This window comes from Paramisgurnus dabryanus, chromosome 14 (assembly GCF_030506205.2).
Source record: "Paramisgurnus dabryanus chromosome 14, PD_genome_1.1, whole genome shotgun sequence".
Classification (NCBI taxonomy): Eukaryota; Metazoa; Chordata; class Actinopteri; order Cypriniformes; family Cobitidae; genus Paramisgurnus; species Paramisgurnus dabryanus.
Genome location: NC_133350.1, coordinates 27882191 through 27906637, shown reverse-complemented (window position 1 = coordinate 27906637; position 24447 = coordinate 27882191). Strand labels below are relative to the sequence as shown.

At 36.5% G+C, this 24447-nt stretch overlaps 1 protein-coding gene across 1 annotated transcript in view; it reads right to left on the bottom strand.

Annotated features, from left to right (window-relative positions):
• Window positions 1–24447, bottom strand: part of apc2 (APC regulator of WNT signaling pathway 2) — a 56348-nt gene that overhangs the window by 8123 nt on the left and 23778 nt on the right. The window contains exons 2-12 of the mRNA XM_065241837.1: window positions 21904–22062; window positions 20014–20104; window positions 14058–14322; window positions 11190–11298; window positions 10666–10779; window positions 10210–10305; window positions 5460–5549; window positions 5000–5381; window positions 2572–2670; window positions 2305–2444; window positions 2089–2166 (exon numbers count right to left, since the gene is read on the bottom strand). Coding sequence (XP_065097909.1) covers window positions 2089–2166; window positions 2305–2444; window positions 2572–2670; window positions 5000–5381; window positions 5460–5549; window positions 10210–10305; window positions 10666–10779; window positions 11190–11298; window positions 14058–14322; window positions 20014–20104; window positions 21904–22047 — 1608 coding nt within the window. The 5' untranslated portion in view covers window positions 22048–22062. The remainder of the gene's footprint in view (window positions 1–2088; window positions 2167–2304; window positions 2445–2571; window positions 2671–4999; window positions 5382–5459; window positions 5550–10209; window positions 10306–10665; window positions 10780–11189; window positions 11299–14057; window positions 14323–20013; window positions 20105–21903; window positions 22063–24447) is intronic.

Genomic DNA, 24447 nt, shown 5'->3' with positions numbered 1-24447 from the left:
CTGCGTACTAACTTTACTAGGGGTGTGTGACAGATCACAAAACTCAGTCCAGATCACATTACAGTTTTTGAGGCACGGATCGGATTATTTTTCAGATCAGCAAAAACGGGGTGGGGAAATCTAATAACAAATTACAAACATTTATAAAAAAGAACAAAGCTGCACATTAATAAGGGCTAACATTAGCATTAGGTACAGAAATCGAATTAAACGAGTCATAACACTGTCTTTATTGTATAAATTAAATATATTATTATTTTTAGAGCTATTTTTCTCTTTGTTAGACTTAAGTAGGTTAATTGAGGTTACTGTCTCTTTAAATAAGCAGAGACTGGTTTATGACTGTAATCTATACATACACTTAAGACATAAACGAATGTTTTTATTAGAAAAAGAATACTTTGGAGATAATTTTGTTTATATGTGCCCTGTCAATAACAGAAAGATTTTACGTTCGCTTGTTTGCGTCTCACTCGTGTGTGCACTATTGAGGGCACTTAAACGCGCGCGCACATAGAGAACGAAGGCGAATCCCAAACAGGGCAGCATAAAAACGTTACGTTGTTTTTCATTGCTTTATTCGGCACATGTATGTTAATGGACTATACAGTATGAGACACATTTGCGCGACTCTCTCTAAAGTTTACACATCAAGAGTTCTGATCTTTGAAGGGCGTACTCACTGTGATGATCGCGTCTGGACCGGACACAACCGCAGGTGCCTCTGTGCGTACTTTAGCGCCTTTTTGTGGTTAAATACATCCACGCCGCATACATGTTGCTTCAGACAAGCACGTGCAGGTCGCGGTTTCTGTTTGCGTCATCACAACATTTCGATCGTATTGTTTCGGTGATAAAAGTCTTTTTTTTTTCTTTTTTTTCGGTGGCCGAATATTCGGTGCATCCCTAGTCTTCGTCTTCCCCTTGCTCCTCGAAACTGAGTAAAGTGGAAGGGGTAAGACAGATCGTTCGTCTAAAAAAATGAGACACCACTCAATTACCGTTTGCATCACCTTCCCTTGCCGCCAACTGGCTGCTACGTAAATAGACAAGCGTTGACATAAACAAAGAAGATGCCGTTGTTGTCTCAGGATGTGGTAGCGATTGCCTGAGCTGAGCTCAACAAATAGCACATAACTTAGCTGCTAGCTAGCGCCTCAACTAGCGATTCAAAACAAAAACATGACAGTTAAAACATGAGTGTCATTTGTGTGACTCCTTGACAGTGTGACATTCAGCCATAAAACATCTTGATGCCGGCTCTCCTAAGAAATTCCTATGTTAACTTTTACCTCTCTCTTTCAGTTGTGGTCCGCATCACACTTTGTTTCAAGGGCTATGTATCCCTACGCCTTGGCCCTAGCCCTTGATCAAACTGAGAATTGAGATGCCACTTCGCCTCACATGAACGTGCAAAACCGAGGGGAAGGGGTAAGACAGAGAAATGAGACACACCCTTAGTCTAAGACCAGTCTAATCCCTGTCTGGGAAACCGCCCCTACATGTATTTGTCTGGACTAAAAGTTTATAAAGTTATTATTTGTAAAGGTCACCTAATACAGCAATTTTTAAAATGTTATATTAGTCTTAGGTGTCCCCAGAATGTGCCGGTGAAGTTTCAGGTCCAAATGTCCTATAGATGATAATATACCAGTTTGAAAAGGTCACTTTTTGGGTGTGCAGGAAAAAGTGCTGTGTCTTTTTAAATGCAAATAAGCTGCTGCTTTCCTCCATGTTACTCTTATCTATACCGAGAACATACACGTTTTTTAATAAGACAATCACTTTACTTCCTTGTTTATAATGAACGTGCAATAATGAATTATGCAAAGAAGATTTAAAATAGAAATTATGACCTAACTGCAGTTGTGGGCGGGGTTTGCTCAGAGAACACCAACAAATATTTCCCATGAGACTGTTGAGGTTTTACAGGGATTTTAAAAAGGGGTGGGCCATTTTTATCATTACAGGGGGTGGTTGTGTACACACACAGGGGGCACACAATAATTTTCAAACAACATATAAAAGTAAATTTCTCATATTAGGTGACCTTTGATACTTCGTTCTCTAAAATAAAAGGCTTTATACCTGCTGTAGCTCCTCACTTTCAGATGCAAGCTGTGCAACAATAGCTCGAAGGCAACTTTTCTTTGAGCAAAGAGAAGCCTAAAAAGTAAAAAGACCATTTTATCAAAATTGCACAAACACCAATACACAGACTTAAAAAAAGCTTTACAAACTCATTATGAGACCATTTCATTTTAAATCCAAATCTATACCTGACTGTTGTACTTAATAACGTACCTTATTTACAACGTCACCATACGTCAGGTTTGTTAGTGTCATTCCAGCATACCTCCGCAGGGCCATATTGATTGGCTCATTCTGCATACCATACAGTTCTTGGTCCAACTGCATTAACTCTGCAATTGCTTGTAAGCCGCCTGAAAGATGCACAAGTAAGCCGTTTCAGTGTGATCACCTTTATTATACATCTTTGTGAATGTGTTTATTTACAACTACAGCACAAAGAGGCGTAAATAGAGACTGAACTGTACTTCATTCACCTACCTAGTTCATTCATTGCCCTGCGGTATTCTTCCTCAAAAGATAACTTCATGATCACACACAAAGCCTGGCAAATCTGCGGATCCACTGGCTCAGGGATTTCTGGGACATGAATAAAGTAAATGTTAAGGAGAGGTCATATGACTGTGTAAGTGATGAAGTTAGTTATTTGTGAAATGTTTCAAACAAAAGGAATGTTTATATATAAACCACAAGTTTGCCAAACCTCCTTTTTAGGGCTGTCACGGTTATGAAATTTGGCTGACGGTTAATTGACTTATAAATTGTGGCGATTGTGACGATTAATTGTCTGTTTTATTGCTTTGACATTTAATTCTCATACATTTTTTCTTTGTTCATGAAATAAATGTCAAAACATGCGATAAAGTCAAACAATCGCGATGAGATGATTATTTAATCATTGTGACAGCCCTATAAGGGATTCTCCAGAAAAATATCAGAATTACCCCATGATGTACTCACCCTCAAGCAATCCCAGATACACATGTCCATCATCTTTCAGACGAGCACATTTTGAGTTATTTAAGTACAGTAAATGTCCTTCCGTTTCCAAGCTTCTAATGGTAGAAAACAGGGATCAGGGAACAACTTCTAACTCTGAAGCCCCCCCAAAAATGCATCCATCCTTCACCTAAGTAATCCGCATGGCTCTAATGGGTTAATAAAGGCCTTCTGTGGGTAATCGATGTGATATTGTAAGAAAAATATGCATATTTCAAATTTTTTTAACTATAAAACATTAGCTTCCGGTAACAACGGCATCTGCCACAAGAGTCACTGCGCAACGTATTCATGGCAACTTACGCTCACTGCGATAAAACTCTAGCGTGATTCGTGTTGAGTCCAAGATAGAATTGTTACCAGAAGCTAGTTATTATATGTGAAATCTGGATTTTTTTTATTTCAAAATCGCATCGATTACCAACAGAACACCTTTATTAATCCACTGGAGGTTTGTTGATTACTTCTGTGAAGCATGAATGCACTTTTTTGGTGTTTTAAGTCAGAAGTTTTTCCCTGAGGTTTACTCCCATTATATGCTTGGAAGGGCAAGGACATTTACTAAAATAACCTACTAAAATGTATTTGTCTAAAGCAGCGGTTCTCAAACTTTTTCAGCGTGCCGCCCCCCTTGTGTACGGCACATTCCTTTGCGGCCCCTCCATAGAAAATTTATGACAAAAAACTGTTCCAAAACTCAACTTTTAATTAAACAAAACATATTGAATGATACAAAGTAGTGCTGTTGGTTAGTATACTTATTTTTTATTTTAGGTTTAGTTGCACAGAATTCATGATAAATTTATTTTGTTTATAAAATGTCATAAAACTGGGGCCCCCTGGCACCATCTCGAGGCCCCCAGTTTGAGAACCACTGGTCTAAAATATGATGGACATATGTATCTAGGATTGCCTGAGGGTGAGTAAATCATGGGGTAATTTTGATACTTGGCTGCATTATCCCTTTAAATTCTTAAGTTTATACTCTAAACACAACAATGCAACACGCATACAACATTTTTAATGCATCTTTAAAGGAAAACACCACCGTTTTTCAATATTTTACTATGTTCTTACCTCAACTTAGACAAATTAATACATACCTATCTTTTTTCAATGCATTCACTTAATCTGTGTACAGCGCGTCATGAATGTGTTAGCATTTAGCCTAGCCCCATTTATGGATACAAACCGGGATGAATTTAGAAGCCACCAAACACTTCCATGTTTTCCCTATTTAAAGACTGTTACATGAGTAGTTACACGAGTAAGTATGTTGGCACAAAATAAAATGTGGCGATTTTTTAAGCAGATAAAAATGAGAACTATATTGTATGGCGGAAGAGCACTTAGTTTGCAGCACTTCGACTTCGGTGCGCAGTAACATCATCACTCCTAACTACTCCACCTCTCGCTCAAACTGAGTGATCTTCCGCCATACAATATAGTTCTCATTTTTGTCTGCTTAAAAAATCGTTTTCTTTTATTTTGTGCCACCAAACTTAATTGTGTAACTACTCATGTAACCGTCTTAAAATAGCGAAAACATGAAAGTGTTTGGTGGCTTCCGAATTTATCCCTGTTTGGATCCTAAGGAATGAATGGGGCTAGGCTAAATGCTAACATATTCACGACGCGCTGTACAAAGATTAAGTGAATGTATTGAAAAAAAAAATAGGTATTTATTAATTCGTCTAAGTTGAGGTAAAAACAGAGTAACATATTGAAAAACGGTGGTGTTTTCCTTTAATAAAATATTTAAATACAGAGCAAAGATGTCTACTGTTCAAAATCAACCAATTACAAGATCACATATATTCTATGTAAGTGTGCTGGAAATGTTTTTGGAATGATCTTTAAGTACTATAGATACGAAAACCAGGCTATTATGAACTTAACCAACACTAACCTGTGGTTTTGGCACCACCAGGTGAAGGGGTTCCCAGATTATTCTCAATCCAGTCCCAGCCGTTCTCGCAATGCGAACGGATCTGCTCTAGCACATGCAGGACCCTCATCTCACGCCGAGCCTGACCTTCATCCGGCTGTGAGTACACAATGTTGTGCAGGGCAGCACTGGCTCTGGAACGGGCTTCTCGACTATAACCCCCGGTCCCTGACGCCTCGCCTGTGCCTCCCTCGTGTAGTATTTGCACAAGCAGTGGGACGCAACCAGACTTGCGCATGGCGATGCAACTCTCCTGTGAGCTTGACATCGCCAGCAGCGTGCGAGACATCTCCTCGCGATCTCTGGACGCCAGCATAGACAACAGCCAAAACACCATCTCTACCTACAACACAAACACAGTATAGTATTTATAATAAATTGTCTAAAAGTTGAAAAAGAAACACGGGAAAAATGATCTTACTTTGCCCCCTGCTTCTCCAGGAGCATCCGAAGTACCAGCATTCCCTGTATCCATGTCAGGAAGAGTTGCTTTTGAGAGGCATTCAGTGCTCTGTGGACAGAGACAGCATGATGTATTCCTGATACTCATAAAATGTAGTTTGTGTATCAATATATTAAAGCTGCAAAGAAGATGTTTGACACAACTGTTCAATTTATATATATTGTGAGAGTACATACAGATAGTTTGCACATTATTGTTTGAAATCTACACAGAGCGAGTGAACACCATCTGTATGTAGGGAGGAACTCGGCACCACTGCCAAAGCACTTGATTCATTCTTTCATGGGCAAGCGCGTCTCTATAGCAACCTCAGCCAACAGTGATGTACATGTGATCTCTATAGCAGTGCTTAAAGAGATTTACTTTTATTAAATTAAACTATTAAATGGATATTATGACTTCAGATAAACATTTAGGTCTGTCAGTATTAAATAAGGACATCATAAATAATGAATCTCAAATAATCTATTTCCTCTTATGTTCAATAATCCAATAACATACAATTGGACACATTGTGAAAACCTGTAGGTGAGTAACATTACTTTGTAAAGCTCTTTTACACAGAGATTACGGAAAATACACGAAAAATGCATCCCAGATATTTTCTGGGATCGTTTGATTTTTGGTTGATTAACACTGCCAATAATTTTCTGGAATCTGTGCATGCATTTACACAGATACCATAAAGATCCCGTAAACACACTTGACGTATTTTAACTCTTCCACAGCGTCTGAAGTTTGCTATTTTTCTGTGATTTCTCTCTCATGTTTTGTTTCTTGAAGAGATCATAAGGAACGTGTTATGCTGCATTTACACCAACCGCGGTAGAGGCGTGAAGCGCGAGTGATTTCAATGTTAAGTCAATGTGAAGACGCGTTGACGCGCGTCAGGAGGTCCCGCGGCGCGGAAGAGGCGTTCGGCGCAGCGCGGAAGACTCGTTTCCACCTCTTTCACGTCAAATGCTTGCTTTTCCCGTGCGTCTACTCCGCTCTACACTCGCGAATGCATCCAAATTGTACAAGCGGCAAACCACGCGCGGTAGACGCGATTTTGACGCCTGAAACGCGGTTGGTGTAAACTTAGCATTATGCGTGTTCTGTTATTCTGGTGAATTATCTCAGCTTCAGCGCAGAACATTTACCGGACGTGTTTGTGTTCACACAGAAGCCTATCTGACAATTTTACGGAAATTTTATGAGACCAAAGTGCTGTGTTAATGGAGTTTAAGTCTTTTATTACCCACAAAAGTAAAAGTCACTGGAATGGGCATTATAATAATGAATTATAAATTATAATTATGTTTCTATCCCGCTGCAAATACTGCTGCATTCTTTTGGGAATTTATATTATGCTAATTTAATTTAGTTTTCATATTGTTCATACAGTTGAAAACAATTCAAATTTGTAATGTCTGGTTTCTTTTGAAACATTTTCTTAAACTGAAATGAAAATGTAATTTAATTATTTTTTGCAAAGATAAAGGATAAAATACTGTATGTTTGCTGTTACATACTAACAAGGTCATAGTCATCGTTTACCTGACGCTTTTATCCAAAGCGACTTACAATTGCTATATATATATCAGAGGTCGCCTCTGGAGCAACTATCGGTTCAGTGTCTTGCTCACCATCCCCATAGTCAGGTATATTTAATTAAAAAAAAAGAGTAACGCAAAAAATCTATCTTGTACTTTTGTGTTACTTTCATACCAGCTGATGCTGTTAAACGTAACAATGTGCAACTTAAAGGATTAGTCCGTTGTCTTAAAAAAAATCCAGATAATTTACTCACCACCATGTCATCCAAAATGTCTTTCTTTGTTAAGTCGAGAAGAAATTATGTTTTTTGATGAAAACATTCCAGGATTTTTCTCATTTTAATGGACTTTAATGGACCCCAACACTTAACAGTTTTAATGCAGTTTAAAATTGCAGTTTCAAAGAACTCTAAACGATCCCAAACGAGGCATGAGGGTCTTATCTAGCGAAACGATTGTCGTTTTTGGCAAGAATAATAAAAAATCTGCACTTTTAAACCACAACTTCTTTTCTATCTCTGGTCCTGTGACGTGCCAGCGCGACCTCACGCAATATGTCATCACGTCAAGAGGTCACGGATGACAAATGCGAAACTACACCCCAGTGTTCTTTCTGCCAGAGTGGAGAAAGAGGAGCGTTCAGATGTTGTTGTATGTCGAATTATACTAATTAATGTCTTTGTGTCAGCATATTGTGTGAAATGGTCCACAAATGTGCGTTTCATATATGTGCACGTGACCTTTCGACGTCATTTTGCAATTAGGTGAGGTCGTGCTGGCGCGTCACACAGCCAGAGGAAGATGAGAAGTTTACCCTTATGCCTCGTTTGGGATCGTTTATAGTCCTTTGAAACAGCCATTTTAAACTGAATTAAAACTGTTAAGTATTGGGATCCATTAAAGTCCATTAAAATGAGAAAAATCCTGGAATGTTTGACTCAAAAACATAATTTCTTCTCGACTGAACAAAGAAAGACATCAACATTTTGGATGACATGGTGGTTGGTATTGATAGACCACACTTGTGAGTTATTAACCACAGCAAAAATATATATAGCTTTCTAATACATTATCTTTTTTTAAAAATGACATTTTTCTGCAAAACGGTAGCCTCGACCTCGCTCTCGCCTACTATTTTCATGCACTAATTTTATGCTTACTATACAAAAAATGAGTCTTTAGTACATCTTAAGACAAACTTAAGAACATCTAAGTGTACTCAGCTGTGATATTTCAATACACTAAAAATCAATTTAAGTATTATTCTTATTTAGTATCATTTTTCAGATGCGCTGAAGGAGAACTATACATTTAATTAAAATATCTGAAGTATTAACATTTTCATTTAACACAAAAAATATCAATGTACTACAAATGTACTTGCTGATATTTAAGTATATTTTGTACATTCACATATATTTTGTTTTAATCTGCAGTATTGCTAAATGTACAGTGGATCCCAAAATGACCAAGCATCTTATAACCTGAAAACCTAAAGCTCCTTAGAAATTAAATGGCAACCTCATATTGCAGGTTTAATTTCATCTCATCTCACAGCAGGCGATTTGTCTCAAGAGCTCACTGTCAATCTGTGTTTGTTTAGACAGATGACTGTACTGCAGTGGGAATACAATAGTCCCATAAAGCTATACTTTAAAATTACAGCTTACAATTGCCAACCAGATACTGAGCAGCCAATAGGACGCAGCGAACAGTGGGCGTCTTCACGGTTTTCTGCATAGCAACATTCAGTGCCAGTCTGTGCAATGAGACAGTAGGTGAGATTGAGATATACAGTTGGGTGTATAGGTCACTTAAATGTTCAATGTTAACTGCATTTTTGGTGTTGCCCCTGGCTAATTGCAAACCTTTTGTTTGTTACATCAAAAAAATTATTTTTTACCCTATTGAAGTATAGTGTCTTGTTTGTTTCATTTTAGTTATATCAAAAACTACCCAATACCTGTTCTTGTCTTAGGACAGCTTTGATCAACTCTTTTGATCCACTTCATACGTTGACTAGTATAATATTGAAAACTAGATTTTTTCTGTGTTTCTAGGTAGGTAGAATTAATAATTGTCAAGAGGATTGAAAGGATAAACTAAACATTTTTGTTAGGCTGGTTTGTTACATGTTTTTATTTATTTATTAAAATGTATTTATTAAAGCTAACTGACATTTCCCAATCAACGTATAACTCATTATTATAAGCTTACCGTGGTGAATCATGGTAAGGTAAGGCGATATTTTTTTAAATAAAGTTATAAATACATACTGTACTTGCTCAATCACTGATTTATGGGTATTTTCAGACCTGTTGATCGATTGCTTTGTTCTGAAACTGGGGGTTAAATGGCTACAATGTTGCAATTTTATTTTGGTTTGGTTTGCATTCACAAGGCAATATTTCCAAACGAACAAGACTTTGTTAACACGTAAGTCACGTGCAAGTAAACTTTCCTTTAATTGGTCAGAGAACATCTGTTTATTTTCCGTGATTGACAGGCAGCAGCTTTGCGGGACAGTATTCTTATCATGTACCTTGCATGGTTTCAGTGGCGGCTTTAGAGATGTACTGATGCAGGTGCTATGGTGATGCTCAACACTTAAGAGAAGGTGCTTTAAATTTTGGGGTGCTTTATTAAGGAGGTCGCATTGGACCACCCTTTATACACGCGTACACGCCCGCATTAACTAGCCTATCCTCGTTCCACGACTATGTCAAAGTATTCAACACAAGGTGTATCCATTTTGGTGTATTTTACTTGGCTAAATTTCCAAACTTGCTATCAAAAACAAACTGCCGTGCGTTAAGGTCAAAGGTTCACCGGGCGCTGCACCCATTGGCCAAAGAAGATCACCTGTCCGGGCCTCATGATATTTTAGACTAAAATATATACTTTTAAATTATTATTTAATTCCCTTTTTAAAGTTTTAAGTGAATCACACCCGCATGCTTTTGAGAAATCATCGTAAGGTCAAATTTGGGACGTTTTCAACACAGCATTTTATAAATGAGGCCCCTGGGCTGTGTTTGGATGGCTATTAGATGTCTTTTAAAAGGCAAAATTGCTTGCTTGGCAATATTAATGATAGAAATACTCATTTACAAACAGCAAATATTTAAATGTAAATGATGAGATGTAAGGTTGAGGTGTATATGTGTCACCTGAGTCTCAGGTAAAGTGTTCTTCTCCTGTGGAGCTCGTGAGCTATGAACCTCCTGAAGCTCTTTCTCCAACTGCTCCAACCGAGCTACACGAATCTGTATGCAGACAGACGTGTGGTGATTATTGATCAATTATTGATACACAAAAAGCCAGCATGATTTTCTAGTTGTTTATGCTAGTCTGTACTGGTTTAGTGTTGGATTTGTTGCTGGACCAAGGGATTAACCAACATAGATTTCTGATGAAACTGGTTAACTGGAGAAATCTTGCTGGTTGAGATATTTAAGAAGCCTTGTTTGGGAACAGCTTTAAGCAACATGGTGACCATGAATGCTGGTGTTTTTATAAAAGAATCAGATATATTGTGGTTTACAGCATGTGTTTTATGTAACAAACACGTGACACTTAAGCTGGATTTACAGTTGGATCTTTGTTGATCTTTAATCTGTTCTTACTTGTGTCCTCTGAACCATCTCGTCGCTGGTGCCGAACCGTTCCTCCATAACAGAGCGCAACTGTTGAGCTTCAAACTCCAGCTGCTGACGAATTAAATCCACCTGCAAGGAGAACTGGGATGCACAGGAAAATGTTGCACACATTATTATTCTTTTAGCATTTTTAAGTGAAGTCAAACCTCTTGAGGTGAGGCTAAATAAACCAAACATAAATATGAGCCAACACAATATGAAAACATTTGCTGATCCAGATTTGTTTAATTTTCATCCACAATGGCACAAAGCAACATATGGCGGTGAATTTGCAAGTAAAAAAACAGTTCACCTAATAAGAATGCTGTCATAAGTATCCTCATGCTATTGTAAAACCATATGTGAGAAAACTAAACAAAAAATCTCATCTTGACTCACAACAATCTGTGCTGGCAATTAGCACAAACCGGCAACCTCATTTCTGGCTAAAGATGTACACAGTCTCATTCATATTTAGTTGAATTACGGTGAGATATGTTTTGACCGTTTACCGTATCGAGTCGGGGCAGTTCAGCCAATTTCTGAGACAAACTTTGCAGCTGTGAGTAATACCACCGCCGTTCTTTCTCTTCTTTCTCTATTTCACTCAGCAACATGGACCTACAATAAACAGACACACTCATGAAATCTCAGATGAATTAAACTCTATAAGAGTTTGAAAACTTTATCCGAATTGCTTTATTCAGTCTTGTTTTTTGGTGATTTGCTTTTGAAAAATAAACAAATCCAATAATTGGGTTTAAAGGTGCAATGTGGGACTTTTGGAACTCTTGACAGAAGGATCTCTTGATAGAAATGCAATATAATCTATATAACTATATTATCAGTGCTGTATAAAGACCCTTGAAAATAAACTGTATTGTTTTTCTAACCTTAGAATGAGGCCTTTTAATCTACATTCATCGCAGGTCCCCTAACATGAAAGTCACCAATTTTCACCTTCATAAATGGACAAAACTGCTCTATAGATTAGTTATTACATTGTCTCAAATGTGTTTGTCCTGTGGCAGCTACAATAGCTTCACTATGCGTTTCGAAAGGGAGGGGTGAGCTGAGCCATTTGTTGTAATTCAAAAGTCCCACATTACACCTTTAAATGAACATATGTTGGGTTGTTTCATCCTATTGTTAAGTGAAATATGGACATTTTGTACATTAATTGTTAGTCCATATTTTACCCAAACATGGGTTTAGTAAAACAACTCAAAATTTTTTTTACCAAATAGGACAGCCACAAAACGTTTTGTTTACATTTTAAATTTTAACTTTAAACCCAATTTTTAAGCCTTGTAAAATAAAAATTGGGGTTTTTGGCTTTTAGTTCATGTCTGCTGGCTTTGAAAAGATCTACAAGTTTTTCCAAAGTTGACAACAATATTTTTTTAACACATTATAATTATAATTCTACGGAGCCCTTAAGGGGACATGGAGAAAAAATTAAATTAAGTTTAGTTTCATGTGCTCACGCGAAACCTTCATGTGCAGAATTTTTTTTTTTAAAGTTTAGTTTCGCGTGCTCACGTGAAGCTATCGTGCGAGCACGTGAAACTATTGCGTGTTCACCTGAAACTATCGCGCGCGCACGTGAAAGCGAAAGTTTCATGTGCGCACGCGATATTTCACGCGAGCACGCAATAGTTTCACGCGAGCACGCGAAACTAAACTTAAAAAAAAAATTCTGCACATGAAGGTTTTGCGTGAGCACATGAAACTAAACTTTAGATTTTTTTACTCCAATGTCACATTAGGGGCTCGGTATAATTCCTAATAAAAGAAAAAAAGATTAAAAAATTTTGTTGGCTAATCTTGAACTATTGGCCACATCCAAATATGTGAACCGTATGAAGTGGTTCATAGGAGCGATGAGTCAGTTCTGGTATTAATTAATTAAAAAACAGATAATTTCTTTATCGTTCTGCCCTAACTTTTTCTTTAGATAGGAAATACAAACAGAAAACTTCTTTAAGGAAACAATACCATTTGTACTAAATGATTAATGTCATGGTCCTGTCTTCAGGTCACAGTTTTCAAAGTCATCGGGCCCTATCATACACCCGCCGTTATGCAGCGCAATGTGCGACGCAAGTGTCTTTTGCTAGTTTCAACTCGGTGTAATTATCATTTTCACGTTTAGCGCCACGTTGTTTAAATAGCAAATGCATTTGCGCCCAGTTTGTGCCCATGGGCGTTCTGGTCTGAAAACGAGGTGTGTTCAGGCGCATTGTTGGTGCATTGCTATTTTGAGGCAACCTGGTCTAAAGTCTAAAGTCAATGGCGCAATATTGTTTTGGTTATTTAATGAGCGCGTTAGAAATATACGCCTATAAACTGGATGACAACGCCGGTTTGCTTATCACACACTTGGATGCGCAGCAGCACAAAAACGCGCTTAAATACGAAAAATTAAAGGATTAAAATGTAAAAGATTATTATTGAGTCTCTTGGACATAAATGAGGACCGATTATGAGACGTAAGAAGGCGTAAAGAGCTGCTTCACCTGAAGCCTGGTAAGTAAATTAATGCTTTCCTTTAAACAAATGCATCTGTTTTTAAATGTTTTTTTTTTAAATGCTATCACACAGATGTATTGTATATGATGACTTTGTACCTGTGAATATAAGTAATGCTTTTAAAAAACTCATGGCGCTGTCCAAGTGCTGAAGGCTCTCAACACGTTTGTAAATTCTTTATCTCCTGTTTGTTACAAATAAAGTATTTTTAGAGTACAAACCTTTTCTTACATATTTGGAAATTATTTTATGAGATTACAATGATTATGTAGGATATAAATACATTTACATCAATTAAAAGCCTGCTATTTTTACTTCCATGACTTTAAGAAAACGGCTTTTAAAGGTTTTAAAAAAAAAATTCAATACAAATAAAAACAACCCATTTTTTAACATTAATCTTAAACTGGGGATCTTCTTCCTCCACTTAGTTTTTCAGTTTATTAATTCCACTTTCTAAATATGGATTAAGCATGGTGCCAGGTGCAACTGGCTTTTAAAGGGGATGAAAGCTGTGACTCTCATTGGTTTATTGCACGTTACGCCCATAATACACCCATTACTCATTACGAAAATAGGAACAACCTTTTTAGGCCATGCGCTTGGCGCATAAACCATTTATCCCGTCGTTAAATTAGCAAAAGTTGACTTGGACACGCCCGTTTAAACCATGCGCCGTGCACTTAAGACCATGCGCTTAGATGGTTAAAATAGGTCCCATAGTCCCATACCAGATCATGGCAGTCCCATGTTTTGTGTGAAAGCGCTGGCCTTGTTTATTCAGGCCATGGGCTTTCTGTCTTGTCTCCTGACCCCACCCCCTCATCATGAAATGATGTTTATCCTACCTCTCTTTGCACAGTTCCTCCAGGTGTTGGGCAGTAATGCGACCTTCTCCAGGTCCCTGATAAGGATGCGTGGGGTGCATGGCCGTACCCTCTCCAGATGCAGATGAGGACTTGCGGGAGAGCGGACAGATGGGACTTCGGGCTCTGCCGATGCTGAGTCTTTCCTCGCCTTCCCCTAACTGACCGGCCATTGTCTCTGGAAACGAACGCAGGTTGTGCGGCTGGTACTTGAGCTCGTAGTAGTTAGTCAGGTCCGTATGGAGCTCTGAAGGAGATTTTAAAAAATTAAGAAATGCACACAGTTACAGGCCAGCCACTGACAGATTTGAAATATTTTAGCATTTTCACTAAGAAATGAATATTAAGAATTATGATACCGATTTCATGAATGATCCTTTCAGAGAACCATGTATTTGGCTTCAGTGATCTCAAACCTGGTGCATTGATGTGCAAGCTTCCACCTACTGATTATTATTTAACACAAGCTCTTGCTCCCCTTGAGTATTTGCTTTATTTACACCTTGTATATCTGTGCCAGGTTACTGTATTATTTTGGATGTTATTTTGCTTTTGTGCCTGTATTATTTTGGATGTTATTTTGCTTTTGTGCCTGTTTTTGTGCCTATTTTGTCCGGTTGCCAGTTGTTCTCTGCAAGTTTCGGATAATGATTTTTACCTGCTGATTTTGGATTGTTCACCTATCTCGGTTATATTGTTTGGGACTGACTTGGGACTGTATTTCTTGGACGAAAAATTTATATTTATTTAGAATTGATTATTTGTTTTAAAGGTATAGTACATTTTGTTTATTTACTCACCTTCAGGCCATCTAATATCTTAGTGGCATTTTTTTTCAGTAGAACAATGAGGAAGATATTTTGCAGAAACCCAAGTGCACTGTAAAAAGTAAAACATGGCTGTTTTTCGTTTGATGTAATTGTTTTCATTCCAATAGCCTAAACTTATTCGATTGTTAAGTAAAATTAAGTTTTGTAATTTGTATGTGTCTTTCAATCTATTTTATTAGATTGATACAATATAAATTATAACATAACAATGAAATTCAAATTATACATTCGATCAAACGACTTTTATTAGATTGATACAATATAATTTATAACATAACAATGAAATTCAAATTATACATTCGATCAAACGACTTTTATTAGATTGATACAATATAATTTATAACATAACAATGAAATTCAAATTATACATTCGATCAAACTGCTTTTATTAGATTAAGCACAGTTTGCACATGCGCACAGATGAAAACTCAAGAGAGTTCTTCAGGGAGAGACCGAACGCAGTCGACGGTTATCTGCTGAACAACGCGAACAGGACCCGTTTTTCAGGTAAGGGGGAATTAACCAAAATTGCACGTCAGCGTTATCCTTTCCCTTTATTTCAGCACTCACACTATAATTTTTATAAGGTGACTAGTTCAGTTTTTATAAGGTGACTGTCACCGTTTTAGGTGTACAGGCTAGCGTGACCTAGCATAATGTAATAGGGATAATATTATATAGACTGATTGAACGGATATTATGAAAGGAAAAACATATTTTCTCGCTCTGAATGTTGTAAAAAAGTTGTTTTCATAACTAAGGCTTGAGTATATTGCATTTCTCTGCTGACAATTAACGTTAAATGAATCACCTCAATATGTGACGTGTAACGTTACACTGATTTTGCCGCTCGGAGTTTAGGCTAAATGCCAATATGAACGTGGATTTTATATGCTTTATGTTTTACATTTGCGAAGGCGGAAATGAATGTGAGGGTGGTGTACTCATTTATTTACTCATGGGGGTTATTTATTGTCTCGCCAGGATATGCCAAGTGATGATGAACTGGAGCAAAGGTCCTCAGTAACATGCCCTCAACCGCAGCTGCTGTATCAATGTTATTTGGACTGACATACCAATGGTTTCTTATTTGTTCTTATTTGATATATTCACATTTTAATATGCTTTATATGAAATTGAACTTGAAATGAACTGACTTGAACTGTCTCAGAATGTTGTATTTGTAAAACGATTGTTTTGGCAGAAAATTCTGTAAAAACAAATATTTAAAAGAACGTTTGATCTGACTCATTTAAACATGTATTTATATATTGAGAGGATTAAATTTTTTTAGATTATGTCAATTGTGAAGCCTTTTACATTACTTGGAATGAATACATATTTCAGATTGAAGGAAACTGAATTTAGATAAAGTCTGTTAAAAATCTTTAATTTTTTTATTTAAGCCAATTTAAAATATTTGATTTACACCAAATTCAGAAAAGAGTTTGTCCTTATTTTTGCTTTACTGAAGCTGCTAATGTGTGAAACCTGTTTAACCGTATGAATAATGATAATAATAATAATACAAGCACGTTTTGGTCAAGCATTTCTTGACCCAGTCTTATTTAAGGCAGAAGGTAAATTACTAAAAGGTGTATTTGTTTTTTAATGTTACAATTTTATTGGTGTGTGTAACAGCTCAAGTATACAGTATGTCACTGAGACTCTGCCTGTGAAAACTACACCAAAGTCTCAAATCTTATTATGAGATTAACAGCATAAATTTCAATATGATTTCAATCGCTGACATGACATCACTCAGTCAATATTAAACATACCACACATAAACATATTAAACAAGTTTATATAATATATAGGGTGATTTTATGTAGAAAACAGTAAACCACAAATAAATCGTCTACATAATGCAGAGCCTCTGCCAAACATGAGCACAAACTTCTTCAGAAATGTTCAAGTGTGTATCAAACATATTAGTTTGACCAGTGATTTTAAGGTATGGATGCAGTGATCTTGTTTTTGAAACTGTACTTTTTTGACTTTATCAACTTCAAACATCATCATTTTTTGTCAGATTAAATCATAAATCGTTGTGAAGTTTTTGAAAATTTGCGAGCAGGGGTCACATATATAAACTGTGTGTCAAATTACGCTTCAAAGAGAAAAATGATAAAATAACTTGCAATACAACATGTTTGAACTCACCTTTACATCCCCTGGGGCATCTGGTTAAAGATCATAACAAATTCCTTTATCTTTGATCATAATCAAGCGTATCTGTCAGTTCACAGAACTTCACACAAATAAGTGCAGAGATAAAACGCACAGACGCTCAGTAATCATCAAAGGCCGAATACATTTTTTTTAATCTGATTTATTTATTGTGGAGAACAGTTTTATAACACACATTTTTTTACGTGTGAAAAGATGTCTTACTCAATGCAGAACAAACTCAAGTGTAGGCAGTGCTTTAAGTGGCCCAAAAGAGGTGCCGGTACTCTATTTTTTTTTTTTTTCTGACTCGACTCCTATATTGAAGGGGTTTTATATTCAGCAGTCAACGACTGTTGTCAAGACGACCTTGTAAAAAATAATAAATAATTTTATAAATTTGTGGATTTGCTTGAGCTAGAAATAGCTACTGAACATAAATAAAATGTGCAAAATGATTTGGAAAAAATACCATTAGAAAGAGTTACTGTAGAAAGAGCTTTTGAACATAAATAAAATGCGCAAAAGGTAGATATGTGAGTAAAATTTCAGCATGGTTAAATGCTAAAACTTGTTGTTCAGATAGAAAGAGCTTTAAAAAAAACTTTAAAATGACACCAAGACCATGTCTATGGGGTCAAGAATAACAAAATACTGGCCATTTGAAACTCTAAAGTCATTTATTTTGTCCCACTGTTTTCCATTTTGCGGGTGGTAAAACTACTGTGCACGTCGTTCAAATTCATTGAAATTTCGTTTACTTGTAGTTTAGCAATTAAACTAAATGTATATTACAATTTCAAGAATGTTTTCTGCACATCGCCTGAGGAAATCCGAAGTTGCTTCGAGGGGAACCAAACTGACAGCCGCGACAGCGGAGATTATCACGTACCTACAAGGCTTGCGTCTGACCTGCAGCTATCATTCTGGCTTGGTGGGATGTCAGCGAGTCCTCTGATTCTGACGGTGTTTTTTTACTACTCAGAGTCTAAAACAAGGAGGGCATATTACGTGTTCATTGTATTTTCATTTTAACCGAGCAGCTATGGTTGCGCGTACACAAACACACACCTCTCCAGAGCACGTTGACACTGACTGACGGACGCATGCGCTTTTAACTTGTAAACGCAAGGGTGTATGGGTAATGTAGTATCTGCTCGCGGTGGGACGAATTAGGAAGCGTACATTAAGGGCGCTCTGAAAAGCGGCAGCGCAGCCAAATGATTAAATTAAACCTCTGATTTTTAAACAGATGTGCAAATGAGCGTTCCGGTACGCTAAAAGCACGTTCTGGGCGCACGGAGAGGTGGTGGTACTCATAAGAGCTATTTTTAGAAGTGGCGGTACTGAGTACCGGGGCGTTCCGGCCCACTTAAAGCACTGAGTGTAGGGTAAGTCTAAACTACGAAACTGAATACAATTGAGAGTGAAACTTTATATATTTAATAAAAACTATGAATAGATAGAATGTAACGTAGTAAAAAAGTAGCAAAATAAAACGTAGCGCTTTTCTAAGCGGATTTAAAGAGGAACTATATTGTATGGCGGAACAGCACTTTTGGGAGTACTTCGACTTGGCGCAGTAACACCCTCCCTCTCCCATTATGAGAGTGAGAAGGGGAGCGGATTTTTCAGGCGAGTCGAAGTACTCCCAAAAGTGCTATTACGCCATAAAATATAGTTCCTCTTTTAAATCCACTTAGAAAAGCGCTACGTTTTATTTTGTACCACCAAACTTGCTCGTATAACTACTCGTCTTAAATAGGAAAAACGTTGATGTGTTTGGTCACTTCTAACTTTATCTCTGAGTGGTACCATTGAATGAATGGGGCTAAGCTAAATGCTATCGAAGTGTAGCAGCGCGCTCCAGCGCTTACGTGCACGCACTAAGATGATAGAGGGATGTATCAACTCTTCTTAGTTAAGGTAATAACATATTTTAATATTGAAAATGAGTAGACTATTCCTTTAATTCTTTCTGGTTGGGTGGGCCACAAATCAAAGTGGGTGGGCACAGGCTGTAGCTACGCCTCTGGTTTGGTAGCTGTTGACAAACCAGCCTCTAAGTGCCACCTACTGAATAGAGCGGGTGGATGAAACGCACTTCCTGTATATCCTACCTGTTAACTTCTTGCAAAAATCGATTGATTGGCTTCACAAGATGTCAATATGTCGTGGGTATTGCTTTTGTATTGGATATTTTGCTTTTTGAACTCTTTTGAGGTGAACTATCACTTTATAATAACATCTGACTGTTGGTCAGTGAATAAATTTTAACATAACTTTTTTAATAAACTAACTCTATAAAAGGGAAATTGATTCCAATATTTACAAAAACTGGAAAAACAGTTCTGAAAAACAAATAATTTTGCATTTGATTATACATTTAGTGTATAATACAGTAGTATGATGCTTGTGGAAAGGTTTTCAAATACTGTAATAATAAAATGATTTCATAATTTTCTCACTTTCATGTCATTACAAACACAAAATAAGATGTTCTGAAGAATGTCAAGACTCAAACAAGACTTATTTTTCAAAATATCCTCTTTTTGTCTTTCTCAAAAAAAAAAAATCATATATAGATTTGAACAACATTGGGTTGAATAAATGTTAACGTTTCTTTATTTTTTCACTCTAAAAATGGCTAGGTTATTTTTAACCCATAATAGGTGCACAGAGCACGTGCTGTGTTAAAAATGACTCAATGTTGGGTTGCTGTTATGCAACCATGGGTTATAATAACCCAGCAGTTGAGTTAAAACAACCCAGCTTTGGGTTTTTTTTTTCAATATTTATTTATTTATGGCTTAAAAATAATCCAGTCATTTTTAGAGTGTTGTTAATTTAATAAATCATTTTAAAAGGATTAGGACATTAGATACTGATAAATAATAAATGAATTATTATAACTGTGTGTATATTTCCCGCAGTACCTTTGAGTTGATCCAGCACATCACTTCTGCCCGAGGATGCGAGCGTCCCAGCCTCCTGCTCCAGTTTACTCTGCAGCTGCCTCAAAACCTCCTACAACAGCAAAATGCACAAAAACAAAAAAACAGGCAGACGACAGTCAGAGTTTGCCAGTGTGGTTTGTTTAGCAAAAAATAACTAAGAAAAAGAAGAACGACATCTTTTCCCATAAACACTTCGATTGAATACAAACAGATGAGCTCATCTTTATAATGCTCTGATGTAATCAGTTTTAGTTGGGATTACACACAACATCTGGGCATTTGTGCCACAGGGAATTCATAGGATACAGAAAATGACCACGGACCACCTTAACTAAGTATAAGCCCAGGAAAGCACTCATTGCTTTGTGTTTGAATATAGAGTCAAGGCATTAACAATACATATTACAGTTAAGCCCGTGTAAGATGTGTACAAAATCAAATTAATGTTTTAATTTTTTTAAACAACTTGATTTATATATTTTTATAAATTAATGTTAAATCGCGGAAAAGCATGGTTTAAACAATTGCATTGATTTACAAGCAACTACACATTTTAAATGTTAATATAAGAGATTCCTAATGTTGATTCCTAATGAAGTCTTCAGAGGTTTCACTCCCTACAGGATTAACGTCTTTAAAACACAGTTCAATTGACAAAACAGACCCGATTACACAATTTGTGCAGTTTGTTGATGTGACCCCAGTAGGCAGAAAGCCTATTATTTATTCTTTAGTTTAAGAAATGTCACTATACTTAAAACACTAATAAAATAATTCATCAAGTTGAGTAATCTATTTTATTAATTGATTAAAAACCTCCCAAAATAAATCAAATTATAAAACTGCAAAGGATAATTTCCATTATGTTGCATATCATGGTTTTTAAGTCGTTTGTCATGTTGTTTATAAAATAAATGAACACATTAAACTGACGGTCGTATTATAAGACAGACTCTGACAGGAACCGGGCACACCCACTTTACTGGAACTGAAGAAATCAAAGCAACATCAAGCTCATATGACATCCAATGTACTGCAATTCAAGACTCAGGGTCAATAATGATAAAATAAACTGAAAGCAATAACAAGGGATTGAACGGGCAGCTGTGAATTAAACATACATTATTCACATCGGAGCTGCTGGATATTCACCATTTGAATCTCCAGACATTTTGTGAAAGTGGGTCATGACGGAGGCAATGAAGAGTACACTGCACATTTATAAATATCATCTTGTATTTGTTAACAATTAGTTAATGCATTTGCTAACATGAACTAACAATGAACAATTCTTTTTTATAAAATCAGGCATCATTCCCATTCAAACTGAGGGGACATATGCCCCTTTGGGTTTTTTTTTTGAGCCAAATGAATTTTGCATGCAACCTCCTAATCAAAGAAGCGTCCATTAATCTGTTATTTGTCTTTTAACCCATTTGCGCCTGATGCTGCGTGCCGAAACATTAGATCTACCGCCGGTTACTTTTATTTCATGTTTCTTAGGGCTACAGAGGCTTAGATATTAAGTTTTTGGTAGACGTTGACAATTCTTAGTATTTTTTCTGAAAACCCTCAGGAGATAAGGGTATTTTTCCTAGAATAACATAGGTTTTAGGCGTTTTAGGAGTAAATGTTTGATCTGTTTAAAATGCACAATATTATCAATTCTGTGCTGCATCCTTGTCACTTTACGGAGATTTTCGCAGTTTTGATCGTGTTACATTACTTTATTCTGGCGGCAGGCGCTGCAGTCAGCGCAGTCACAGACGTAATTGTTGTATTAGATTTTTGCAGACTCAACACATTCTGAAGAACCAAAATTTTGCGTTTTTACTTAAATGACAATGAAATCATCAGAGTTTAACTCACCTTCATGTCTGAGGTTTCATTCTCCAGCTTGGATAGGTGGTGTGAGTTGTCCTGAAGCTCACGTCGCAGGTGAGAGTTCTCCATACGGAGATCCTCCACCTGACGCACCAGCTGATCATAGGAGGCCGTCGGGTACGACATCATCACAGGATGAGATCCCTGAGGACGTCAGAGGTCAGGGGTTATAGTTCAATCCAACCACTGGCACAAAATCTGAAGGAATAAAATGCTATGTGTGTACACAACACTAAGTAAACAGCTGACCAAACCAAGTTATACAAGATGAAGTGATTGTGCTGAGTTTAGGAACAAAGAGGGTGTTAACATCTGGCATTAAGATGCATTCTGGTCGATCGGGTGACAACTGAACGATGCTGAAGACAGCTGTAAACAGGGTTTAAAACATTTTGAGCTCGTCCACTTTCGACCACATTCAGAGGTAGTTGAAAATGCATTCGAGCAGCAACATAAAAATGCCTACTTTCAGCCTATTGCTCCAATGTGATGAACCGAGCACAATGTTTTAAAGGGGACATTTCACAAGACTTCTTTAAGATGTCAACTAAATCTTTGGTGTCCCCAGGGTACATATGTGAAGTTTAATCTTAAAATATCATATAGATCATTTATTATAGCATGTTAAAATGGCCACTTTGTAGGTGTGTGCAAAAATGTGTGGTTTTTGGGTGTGTCCTTTAAAATGCAAATGAGCTGATCTCTGCACTAGATGGCAGTGCCGTGGTTGGATAGTGCAGATTAAGGGGCGGTATTATCCCTTTCTGACATCACAAGGGAAGCAAAATTTTGATGAGCTATTTTTTCTCATGCTTGCAGAGAATAGTTTACAAAACTAAGTTACTGGGTTGATCTTTTTCTAGGTTGATAGAAGCAATGGGGACCCAATTATGGAACTTAAACATGGAAAAAGTCTGATTTTCATGATATGTCTCCTTTAACGCCAAGCCTGACTTCTAGTGCAAGCCCACAGTGTTCAGCGTGATCTTTAGGATTTCATTTATAAAACTAAAGCATCTGCTCTCTGCCTCTTTAATTTTTGTTTCATTTTGCAAGCGTGTGAAAGTTGGGTGAGCTTATTTCATCAATTGCTCTGAAATATCACAGAAAGCTCTTATATATATACACATACAAAATGTTGTGCAGCATTTTTATGAACGACACATGCCGTGACTCTTACATAATATTAGTTCAGGTCAATTTAAATCTGTAATTTCTTCAGTTCGTGTTTAAACGAAAGCAGAGGGACTCGCCCACAGACCATCACCTTAGTATTTTGGACAGAAGCAGTCGAAAGTGGACAAAAGAGACGGATTAAAATCCCTGCTGTAAACGTGAATGTGTCTCCTATTGACAGTTTCTCTAGACGCACGTGCGGTGATACGATACGCGTCTGGTCCAAACTTTACTTCCGGTTTCAGTTTTTAATGGCCTGACTAGTTGCTAAACTGAACTCTTCAACATATGAAAACCTCATCAAAATAACAAATGTTTAGGTTTCCTAGGTAATCTACGTGTTGTTCATTTTGCTTCTTATATAAATAAACTACTTTAAAAGTACTTTGTTGTTATTTTATTCTTAGCAGAGTTTACCGGAAGTTACATGTGGACCACGAAAGCCGATTGTTTATGTTGTTACTGCTAAAACCGTCTACATGGCAGAAAATATATTTTCAAATATAATTTTAAATATACTTCAAAATATACAAAAAAATGGCCAGAAATATATGTGCTAAAATATATTTGAAATATGTTTACAAAAATTTATTTTTCACCAATATATTTTTGACAATTTTGAAATATATTTTACAATTAAATATATTTTAAGCATTTATATTCATGTCGCATTGGAAGAACTTTGTAAGTTACAAACCTGTGAACATAAAAGGTTTAAAACAATTAAAATTGAATATTTTTTAACTGCAAAAATGTATACTAATAATTTTAGATTTTATACATATTTATACATTTTATACTTGTACTTTAAACATTTTATACAAACGTTTATATTTTGGCCAGGAAATATTTTTTGTCGTACAGGTTGTAAAATTAAAAATGTATTTGTTGCCCCTTAAATACATAGGGTCTCCAGATATATTTTTATATTTAAACGTAAATATATTTTCAAATTCCAACATATATTTAATCAAGCTTTACTTTCTATAAAATCTATAAAACATCCACTTATGATGCGATCGATCAAAACGCATCTTAAACAGCCTCAAAGTAGCACTGGTGTAGTTTGCAAATCTTTATTAAAAACAAAAATTGAACATTATTTAAAATATAAACTATAAGATCGTAAGGGTGCTGTACAGCCAATGGCATGGTGTAGATGGTGAAAACAGATTAAGAGCCTAACAATCCTATGTATTACAAATATATCAGCTTCGACTGTCTGACATGATTTGTTAATTTTCATTATTCATATACTGAGACTGTCTCACACACTTTGATTAATTTTTTAGCCAACCAGCTCAAACCAACCCAGATGATTAACCAAGCAGACCAGCTTGAACCAGCCAACAT